Source organism: Pezoporus flaviventris, unplaced genomic scaffold, assembly GCF_033815535.1.
Source record: "Pezoporus flaviventris isolate CSIRO_AGI_PZ_B2104156 unplaced genomic scaffold, CSIRO_AGI_Pfla_v1 ptg000037l, whole genome shotgun sequence".
Lineage (NCBI taxonomy): Eukaryota > Metazoa > Chordata > Aves > Psittaciformes > Psittacidae > Pezoporus > Pezoporus flaviventris.
The window spans coordinates 7,913,514-7,924,916 of NW_026892585.1; the positions used below are offsets into that span (position 1 = coordinate 7,913,514).

Genomic DNA, 11,403 nt, shown 5'->3' on the forward strand with positions numbered 1-11,403 from the left:
TTAGTAAGGTTCCATGGGATACAGCCCTAGAGGGCAGGGGGGCCCAAGACTGTGTTTTTTGATAGTCAAGTATCACCTGCTGCAAGCTCAGGGGTGTTGCATCCCAACCAGAAGGAAGTGCAGCCGGAGGGCCAGGAGACCTCCTTGGATGGATAAGGAGCTCCTGAGGAAAATTCAGTTGAAAAAAGAGGCTTATAATAAGTGGAAGCAAGGACAGGTGGCATGGGAAGAGTACAGGGATGTTGTCTGAGAAGCTAGGCACCAGGTTAGGAAAGCTAAGGCTCAGTTAGAATTAAACTTAGCTAGAGGTATTAAAGATAACAGGAAGGGATTCTACAGGTACATAGCAAATAAAAAACATACTAGGGAGAATATAGGCCCCCTCAGGAAGCTCTCGGGAGAACTGGCTACCCTGGATTTGGAGAAGGCTGAGGTTCCGAATGACTTCTTTGCCTTGGTCTTCACTGGCAAATGCTCTGACCACACCACCCAAGTCTTGGAAGGCAGATGCAGGGACTGTGAGAATGAAGAGCTTGCGCCCACTGTAGGAGAGGAACTGGATCGAGAACATCTCAAAAATCTGAACGTGCACAAGTCCATGGGTCCTGATGAGATCCATCCGCGGGTCCTGAAGGAGCTGGTTAATGAAGTTGCGAAGCCGCTGGCCATCATATTTGAGAAATCATGGCAGCCAGGTGAAGTTCCCAATGACTGGAAAAAGGGAAATATAACCCCCATTTTCAAGAAGGGGAAAATGGATGACCCGGGGAATTACAGACCAGTCAGTCTCACCTCTGTGCCTGGCAAAATCTTGGAGCAGATTCTCCTCGAAGGCATGCTAAGGCACATGAAAGTCAACAAGGTGCTTGGTGACAGCCAGCAGGGCTTCACTAAGGGGAAATCCTGCCTGACCAACTTGGTGGCCTTCTATGATGGGGCTACAGAACTGATGGACAGGGTAGAGCAGTTGATGACATCTACCTGGACTTGTGCAAAGCATTCGACACTGTCCCACACGACATCCTTGTCTCTAAATTGGAGAGACATCAGTTTGATGGATGGACCACTTGGTGGATAAAGAACTGGCTGGATGGCTGCACACAGAGAGTTGTGGTCAATGGCTCAGTGTCCAGCTGGAGACCAGTAACGAGTGGCGTCCCTCAGGGATTGGTGTTGGGACCGGTCTTGTTCAACATCTTTGTCGCTGACATGGACAGTGGGATTGAGTGCGCCCTCAGCAAGTTTGCCGATGACACCAAGCTGTGTGGTTCAGTTGATACCCTGGAGGGAAGGAATGCCATCCAGAGGGACCTTGACACGCTTGTGAGGTGGGCTGATGCCAGCCTCATGAGGTTTAACCATGCCAAGTGCAAGGTCCTGCACCTCGGTCAGAGCAATCCCAGGCACAGCTACAGGTTGGGCAGAGAAGAGATTCAGAGCAGCCCTGCGGAGAAGGACTTGGGGGTGCTGGGTGATGAGAAAATGAACATGAGCCGGCTGCAGTGTGCTCTTGCAGCCCAGAAAGCCAACCATATCCTGGGCTGCATCAAAAGGAGCGTGACCAGCAGGTCAAAGGAGGTGATCCTGCCCCTCTACTCTGCTCTTGTGAGACCTCACCTGGAGTATTGGGTGCAGTTCTGGTGTCCTCAACATAAAAAGGACATGGAACTGTTGGAACAAGTCCAGAGGAGGCCACGAGGATGATCAGGGGACTGGAGCACCTCCTGTATGAAGACAGGCTGAGGAAGTCGGGGCTGTTCAGCCTGGAGAAGAGAAGGCTGCGTGGAGACCTCATAGCAGCCTTCCAGTATCTGAAGGGGGCCTATAGGGATGCTGGGAAGGGACTCTTCATTAGAGACTGTAGTGACAGGACAAGGGTAACGGGTTAAAACTTAAACAGGGGAAGTTTAGATTGGATATAAAGAGGAAATTCTTTCCTGTGAGGGTGGTGAGGCACTGGAATAGGTTGCCCAGGGAGGTTGTGAATGCTCCATCCATGTCAGTGTTCAAGGCCAGGTTGGATGAGGCCTTGGGTGATATGATTTAGCGTAAGGTGTCCCTGCCCACGGCAGGGGGGTTGGAACTAGATGATTTTAAGGTCCTTTCCAACCCTAATGATTCTATGATTCTATTCTATGATTCTAATACAAAAAAAAAGGAGGTATGTGAGAAATGGCAAATAATTGAAGAGCAGAAGCAAATGCATGCGTGATCTGGTGGTGTGTGCTTGGAACTGTAATGGATACCATCTCTTATTTATAGGGAATTCCACTATCATTTCTAACAGCTTGGTGGTATCAGGGAAGAAGCAGGAAGGATATTCATCATATAACTGATGTTATGCCCAGTAGCATAAATTTTTTTGATATAAAATTGAAGAAGAGCACATTGAGAGAGTACATCATGCTGAAGCTTGGGAACATGGAGCCAACATAGCCTGCCCTGTGCAAGATATGCTTCTGATTCCATTTCTTACAGGAGCTCGCTCTTCTTCCTAATGCAGTGCTAATGCTGTGAACTGGGCATGTTTATGCCTCTGACTCTGTTCCTCAGCAGAAAGAAAATATACTGTCACTGTATGGGAGGCAACCTCTCTTCTGTTCTTTCCCCGTCACCATTTTTGTTTCATGGTCCAGAACAGTGGTGGGAGGTCATCAGTCTTCATCTTTAATTATGTTTCTAAATTAATTTACTTCCTTCTTTTCATTTTTCCTCATATTTTTAAAGAGATTGATTTTTTTACCTGTATTCAGGGAAAAGAAGAGAACATGTACAAGCCCCTCCGGTGTGCTACTGACAATCTAGGCAGGGTCTGAAGATCATAGTAAAGCATCTGAGTTTGAAACCTGGGTCAACAGGGTGGACATAAAAGATTTCTGGTTTCTTGTTTGTTCGTTTGGTTTTCCTACATAGGGCTTTTCCTCATCCACAGTATTGCTACCATTCCCATAAATGGGAGTAAAATCACATCCCACCTTAACTGCATTTCAAGAACATTACACCAGTAACATTTAAACCCAGTACATAAGACATGAAAACCTAAAGTACAGTGCAACTCCTTTGCCTGCTGTGCTGCATCCCACTGCATTGGGCCCATATATATTTTATCTTCCATTTGTTATGGCAGTAATTCTTTCTTTCCCTTTCTGGCAAACTTCAATTACAGACCTTCTACTGCCCCTTACTGAAATGGACCCTGGCAGTATCCTCAGCTCATCTGCTGATCTTCTGTATTCTTTCCCTCTAAATTTCCCTCTAAATTTAGAAGGAAGCAGGTTTTAACTGGCTTCACAATAAATATCTATTTATTGGTCAAGTACACAAGACGACTGAGCAATCTGTGGCTGCCCCATCCCTGGCAGTGTTCAAGGTCAGGCTGGATGGGGCTTGGAGCAACCTGGTCTAGCTAAATGTATCCCTACCCATGGGCAGGGGATCAGAACTGCATGAGCTTTAGGGTCCCTTTCAAACCAAACCAAAGCAATCTGTGATTCTATGAATTATTCTATGAATTAATCGGAGACATAGCCAAGGCTTTATCAACATTTAAGTAATAAAAAAAGTGGACAGTGGTGCACCTCTACATTCAATGCAAAAAATGCATATATGCAGATAATTCCTATATCGTAGAAACAGAGGAAGTAGAGCCAAATGCAGCACGTGCCTGGCTGATTTCCCTAAGCAAAGGTTACAAAATATTAAATGATATAGCAGTTTTACAAAATCAGACAGAATGTTTATGTTCTATTTAGGCAGATACCTAAACAGGGCATTCAGTTTCTACACGAAAATGTTTCTTTCCCTTTAAGCTGGGACTTCAAGTAATTGAAAGAAACAAATCATAAATGTTCATTCTAACATATCGCATTCATTTGTGGGATGGCAAATCCTTTGGCTAGAATTGTTCAAATGCTTTCTAGCTACTAGAAAGTATTGTTAGCAGCTTATTTGATTTACACATTTAAAGTTGTAACCCAGCCTGAGCTTTTACTGATACAAGCACAAAACAGGCAGCAAAGTTCCTAGCTATGTTGAGTCAATCTTAGTCATAGGTATATTTAAAACATATTTTTGGAGTGTGGAGACAGATGAAAATAAAATATTTGATAAATATTTTAGATGCTCATAAATATTAACATCAAATTACGAACTCTAAGTGTGAATAAATCTTTCAGTCCCTCAGTAGGCTTAGCATGACCACTTCAGTTGAATGTCTGAAAGAAACACCTCTACAGGAGATTGTAAAGCTGAAAAATCTCTATAGACCTTTTTAGGCAGAGGCAAGAGGTAAATGTGAATGTCAATATCCTTTCCCGCTCTGAATTACCAGTTGTTCAAGCTTAAGGAACAAACAGGAAATGGCTGGCTACTACAGCAGGGCATGCACACTGAGATAATTTCTCAGGTCCCAACTTTGTGAAGTTGCTTATTAAGTTGCATACCTATCAAAGCATAGATGTGCCTGTGTTCTTTGTAAATGTTACACATTCAGAATGTTTTTAATTTTATCTATGGGACCTCCAAAGCCAGAACTGAAAATGGCTCAAAAGAAGTGATTCTTGATTACTGCAGTTTCCTACACCACCAAATCTAGAGATTTAGCATGTTCAGCAATTAGCTGGTCGTCTCAGATTATCTACCTATGCAGTGCCAATAAAGCAGCTGAATAAATGAAGTGTAATCAAATAAAATCAATGTTAGTTCAAAGGATGAAGTCTGAAGAACCTTTTAATCATTTCTAGTATCTCATACCAATGGATATGGACTGAGTCATGAACTTCTCACTGACCAAAAATTTAACCACATAAGTCTTAAAAGCAGTGGCACAACTTCTGTTTCCTTCAGCGAGAGAAGATTCCAGCTAACAGACTGTACTCTTTGTCCCATGGATCTTCCTGATCTTTTAAAGAAGCATCCCATGTTCATGGGGATTTTGGAAATTATGCCCTGATCAAACTACCTCTTTCTAAACACTGCTAGAGTTTCAAACTCACTTTTTACATTTCTAAAGATTAATAAAATGAGAAAGTCAGAGTTTGATCTGATGAAGAAGATCAACGTTGCTTGAGACATTTTCTGTCTCAAGTGACTGAAACACATTTTCAAGTCCAAATCCTTTTGCATGATGAGCATGTGTTCTCCTCTGTATTGAGGAAAAGCAGACATGGGCAGTGAAACACCTCAGACATGGGCCGTGACACACCTGGGGATTTAACCCGTTATCTTATGTCTGACCAATGAGTCAAATTGCTCACAGGCAGATCAGCTTCTGCATGTGTAGAAACAGTTACTATAGTGAACACCCACAGTCTGTGCTTGGTTTGTTATTGCCCTGAGCACTAAGAGTATTACGAAGTCATAAATATTACTATAGTTACTAAACATTGAACGTGAGATCTGATGCTTTGTATGATTTAGAGATCCAAGCTGAAATTCCTAAAGAACTTCAATAGGAAAACCTGCTCTGTCACAGATCTATAGTGACGTGAATTGTCCAAGTGAAGCTACAGTTTCTAATATCTTATTACTATATGATATATATAATTTCCTGTCACAACTCCATCCACTGAAATAATCTTTCACATGTGTTTAAAAGACCTGAGTTACAAAGTGAGAGATAATCAGAAGATATTTCTCATCTCCTTGCAAAGGAAACAGCCAATATTCACAGAGACAAGTTTGCAACTCATAGTCTTTAAATTCACTTTCAAACATTCTTGCAGACTGGAGCACTGACTGAAGCACTTGTGTGTCTTATTCCATGTTATTGCACCAGAGTTTAAGAAACCAAACGAGCTAAGCACACAAACAAAGTGAAAGTAACCCAAGCAAAGCACATTCATTCAATGACATCTGCAACTGATTCAAGGCCTACTGACCACATCAAACTTGGATCAGGCTTTCTGCATATAGACAAATGTCTGCAATCAGGCTGTGGGTAATGTTGCATGCACAGAAGTGAAGGACTCTGAAACTCAGGCTTTCCAGCACCGACGCAGGCTCTAGCTGCTGCCACCAATTTGGACATGACAGCAGACTATTTATTACCATTTTATTCCCATGTAAGGTAATGTACTGCTCTAGGAAAAGCATATTCATTTGAAAAGTCGCCCCGAGTAACTCAGTTGCGTGTTGTTAAGTAACAGTCAATTGACAAACTGCTGGTTTTTAGCTGAATGTTAGTTTTATTATATAGTGATGCACAGCACCTTAAATGACAGTACTATTATATAATGGTCTAATTTATAGCTCCAGTCTTTTAAAAGAACAAAAAAGAAAGCATATGTTTAATGTTATGAATTCCTATGGTCTTAATGGAAACTTAGGCCTTCGCTTTAAAAGTTTAGTGTATCTGTAAATGCTTTGACACCCAGGAGTAAGTAATATGATTAAACATTAAACCTCCATGAAAATGTCTGGTATTCTATGGGATCTGTGAGTTTACATCCAAACAGGACCTAACCTGGGAAATGTTAATCATATGTAACAGAAAAACAACTGTAATTGCTCTAAATACACAAAATACAGTTATGTGTACATTATCTGGAAGAGACCTATTCCTGAATGTGAGTCCAACAGAATATATGGCATCCCCACGCACTCAACATTCAAGCAGCAGGAACTGGAAGAACAGATTCTCTAGTCCTATATAGTCCAGAACTCCTGAAAAGAAGGTTCTTGTTCAATGCCTTGCTCTTTCAAAAGGGACATTACACTTTTTAATCATTTTCTCGCTTACCCAAGCTATTAAGGAAGGTCTGGGTGCCAGGCAGACAAAGCTAAAAGATGCATAGTTTTGCTTATACACAACTCTTAATGATTTACTATACCTGCCCCTCCTCATTGATTTCTGCATCGATTATTGTCAAATAGGGTTAAACTTCAACTGCAGCAGTGCTATGCGACCTACTGCAAAAGCATGAAAAGTATCCGAACTAGAAGTTTTAATAGGTTTGTACTGATCAGGTTTGCACTGCACATAAACAGACACAACCCAAAATTAGTCCTAGCTGTAAGAGACAATTACTTTTTAAGTGAGTTGCTTTCATAGAGAACAGATGATTCTATGATGAATCCCTGAATATTCTCATTTAGAAGACAAGGTCACTGCTTTGTGTGTTTTTTATAAGAATACAAGTGAAAATTGCTCTACTCGTAGTCATATTCTGATCATTCCATCTTTAAGCCATGTAAAAGGCTACAAAGCACTAAATTTGTATTTTCCGTGTTACTTTTTATCTTGTGATGACCTCTCCTGGTTGAGCTGTTCATTAGCCTTGATTCCAGAAGTTAAGACTGTTGTGATCCCTCTATGCTTATTTCAAAAAAATAGCAGAATGTGATGAATTTATTGCCAAGGCACAAAAAGCATGATTATGAATAAAATATAAAGTAAGATCTGAGTATTAGTGTGTGTGATACTATGCTCTATGTTTACTGTACTACAAGATGGGCTTTCAACACCCGCTTCATCTTGACATAAAACTTAATGAGATTCAAAGCTTTCAACATGATCACTTCTGAATCAGCATTGCTGAGAGACATCATTTTAATGACAGAGATAGATTTACTGACTTCACAAACTAAGCAAACAGTTGAGATGCAATATATTCGCCTAAGTGACATACAGTTCTATTCTTTCCAAAACCTGTATGTTTTAATAAGTCAGCACAAGCAGGCTATAAGCAAACACTGAATAGTGAGCTCATATGTAGGGATTTGTAATTTCCTGTACACTATGAATCTTGCATGCTTCCTAAAACCACTATGAGGAATAAATCTGCTGTTGTTAATTACTTCAAAGTCAAAAGATAAAGTAGCAGTGGAAGAGAAAAGAAAACGTGGCTGGAAACCAGTTTTACATCAAAGTTGCATTTCACTCCATTTTTAATTATTTCAGAAGTATTCTGAATATGACATTCAAAATCAACGAGGAAAAAGAGATAAAAGACTAAGTGCATTCTCTTGTCAAAGGACAGCAAAAATCCCCAATGCCATTCACAATCAATTACAGACGAAGTGAGAAACAGTCCCAGAAAATCCCGAACAGAGATCAGTTTGTATGCCAAAGCATGCAATGGGATAACCAGTTCAGTGTTGCACCAAAACCCTGTGACACAGCACTTGAGTTCCTACTGTGGTACCACTTCCCAAGCACACACATATCTTTACAAGAATTTTAAGTATGTACTGCAATGTGAATACTCCTTTTGTCATTTTAAGGCTGACGAGTACTTCCAGCTATATTTCTGTTTCCAGTAAACAGATCTTGCTCCATCTGACTTTCAGAAGAGAGTCAGAAATGAAATGCTGCACGCTACATAAGCACTGTAGTGCATAAGCTCTTGGAAGATGAATTAATAGAAAGAAATCTTTGGATATCTGAAAAAAAAACACTGTCAAGATGGAAATGTATATGAATAAACTGCAATTAAGATATTATATATATCTCCTTATCCCTGGGATTTCTGGTTATGGTGATTTTACTAGTCATTAACTTCTCAGCTAACTTCTTTCAAAAGTTAAAGATTTCTTAGCTGGGTAATCAGATAGCCCACTGCAGGTCATCTTCACGTTAAACCACAGCTATTAGTTATAGAAAGTCAAAACAAACAAACAAAAGCTCGGAAATCCTATTATAAAAATAGCAGAGCAGGGAACTTTGTTTCCCAAGATCAGATTTCCGACAACCTAAATCATGAATCTTTTTTTCCTCCCTGTATATTCCTTTTATGCAGAGCCTGAGAGATGACCATGAAGAAATAAGATTCAGAAGAAAAATTAGATAGCTGGTCAAAACTAAGCAGTAAACCTCAGGATCAATATTTCTCCTAAATCAAAGGCAGAAAAATAACTGAACATCCTGTAGCCTCCTGAGAGCTATCCTGAGACCTAGATACAATGCAGACACTGCTGCACATTTTCTGTTGATACACAAACATATGTCTAAGTGTAAGCAAATCCTGGGACAGTAACACTTTCATTTTTCAACAGATATCAGATGATAACAGATAGAAACCCAATGAGAAAGTATAGCAGGGCTCCAGTTCCCCAATCATTGCATTGTTCAGTCCTGCCCCAAGGAATCAAATAAATAAATAAATAGAATGATCCATATAGATCTCTATGCAGTATATACACATTACATTCTAAGACAATTCCCTGCTTGGTCAGTAGAACCAGCCCCCATTCACATACACATAATCCCAACACATGTATCTGTAACATCTCAGGACATTTCTTTATAAACAGCAGAGGAAGTCGACAGTAGGGTCTATTTTTAATCATTGTATAAAAATGCACTGCTTCATCTCAGTATGCATGTCAAAAATACTTTGCAAATGGCAAATGCTTTACACGGTCTGAAGAGAAACAACTAAATACTTAACACTGACATCTACCTGCAAATGTTTTGCGGGAAACTACAGCTCAGTGCAATGTTAAAGATCTGATCTAACACCCATGGAAACCAATGAGTATGCTGTCATCTTGACTCTGACAGCAGAACTGGGTCCTGCATAGGTACTCCTCCTGTCTGAAGTTCAGCATTTCAGCAGATGCTTGATCATTTCTCAACTATTTCTGCCTCCCTAGGAGCACAATTGCTGGTATCCTCTAAAATACCTTTGCTCATTTTATTATGGGAAGCAAAACTTCACTCTCAAGGAAAGCTGTCCTGGCACCATTCCCTGTCATTAACTCACCATCATTCTTTGCTCTTCAAATGAGGCACTATTTTCTCTTGCTGCTCCCTGATATCACACTAGTTATGGAAACAGCTCGCATGTCCTCTTTTCCTTCACACAACTGTGGAAGTACTTCCAAATGTAAATTGCATACGCTTTGAGGAAAGTGGGAGAAAAAAAACCAAACCAACCAACCAACCAAAACCCACCCCCAAACTTTGAACAGCTTTTATCTGATTCCTTTCCCCCCTGACTCCATTGCAGAACTGCAACTATATCATAGAGCAGTATACCTTCAACTTTCCAAACCAGCTGCCACTGAAATCATCTATGCTAAGGAAGATCTGATGGGGAGTACTGCAAACAGTATCAAACCTCAGTGCACACATGCACATACAAATACACAGGAAAATCAAAAGCAAAATTCACTGGCAGAGAAAAAAAAACAATCAACCTCCCAGAGTTGTGGGAATTTCCCTCTGGCTTTCTGCAGAGCTGAAATTGTAATGCTTCTTAGCAAAGGGTACTTACGAGATGCAGGCAGAGCAGTCCTGGCTCTGCAGCTAATGCTGCTGAAAATCCAGAGGAAGAGAGCTGCCCTGCAGCCAGCTCGGGTAACCACAAGCATCCTTCACTTCCTGGCTCCCTGTACTCCCAATGCCAGCCGCAGAAGACCTGCTGTTCTCCACTTTGCCCCCTTCTCTCTCTCTCTCCTTCTCTTTCTCGGAGGAGGTGGTGAAGAGGTAAAGGGGGCAGGGCTTTACCTTGGGGTAGAAGCCAACCCCCCTCTTCGTCTGCTATCTCTGGGTTTGCAGCGGCAGGATAAGTCCTGGTACTTTTCTTTCCCTTATTCTCTGTGTTTCTCTGTGTGTGTGTCTGTGCCTCCTTCTCAGAGGAAATGTAAAAAAAAAGGGGGGGAAAAAAAAAAAAAGAAAAAAAAATCCACGAAGTGTCAAACAAGAAGGATTGTAGAAGAGAAAAACAGAAAAAAAGGAAAACCAATCCCCAAAAAGACAGGGGAGAGGGAGGGAAAGGGAGATGGAGATGAAGGGAAGGGAGAAAGGCGGAAAAGCCTCTGGTGCTGCTAACGCTGCTGTTGATGCTACCACTGCAGCTGAGCCGTTCTTCCTGTACAGAGCAGCGCTGCTGAGAGAAGCTTGCAATAACCTCCCAGCTCACATATATATACACAGTGTACGCGCACACACAGCCGGGGAGCCAAACACACAGGAGCGGGGAGAGGGGGAGAGAGGGAGGGAGAGACAATCCCGCAGCAGAGAAGCAGGTTCAGAGCCTCCCTCCTCATGTACTCATCATCTTCCAGCAGAAGGAAACGCCGCCACCAGCAGCAGAAACCTCCCCCCCCGGCCACAAAAAAAAAGAAGGCAGCAGAAGGGAAAATCCTCCCCTTCCCTTCGCTTCCTCCAGCTCCTCCCTCTTCCTCTGCGCCCCTCGGGCCTCCAGGACCCTGCTCGTCCTCCCTTGCCTGGTTCAGAGGCAGAGCCAGGGACAGCGGCGGGGACCGTGAACGGGGCCGGATCCCCCAGCCGCGGGGAGGCCGGGCCGCTGGCGCTGATCGCGGTGCTGACGATGGGCGCGGAGGTTTGCTCGCAGTCCCCGGGGCTCTCTCCCCGCACACCGCGGTGGTAGCGGCCCCCCGCGCTCCAGCCCGCCGGATCCGAGCGAGGCGGGCAGCAGGCAAGTCCTCCGAGCGCTC

The 11,403-nt window shown here is 42.4% G+C and overlaps 1 protein-coding gene across 1 annotated transcript in view; it reads right to left on the bottom strand.

Moving 5' to 3' along the window:
* The window catches only part of CNTNAP2 (contactin associated protein 2), a 1,009,321-nt gene extending 998,309 nt beyond the window's left edge, over window positions 1-11,012 (bottom strand). Inside the window, exon 1 of the mRNA XM_061464593.1 lies at window positions 10,218-11,012. Within this exon, the coding sequence (XP_061320577.1) occupies window positions 10,218-10,314 (97 nt within the window). The 5' untranslated portion in view covers window positions 10,315-11,012. The remainder of the gene's footprint in view (window positions 1-10,217) is intronic.
* Window positions 11,013-11,403: the final 391 nt, after the last annotated feature.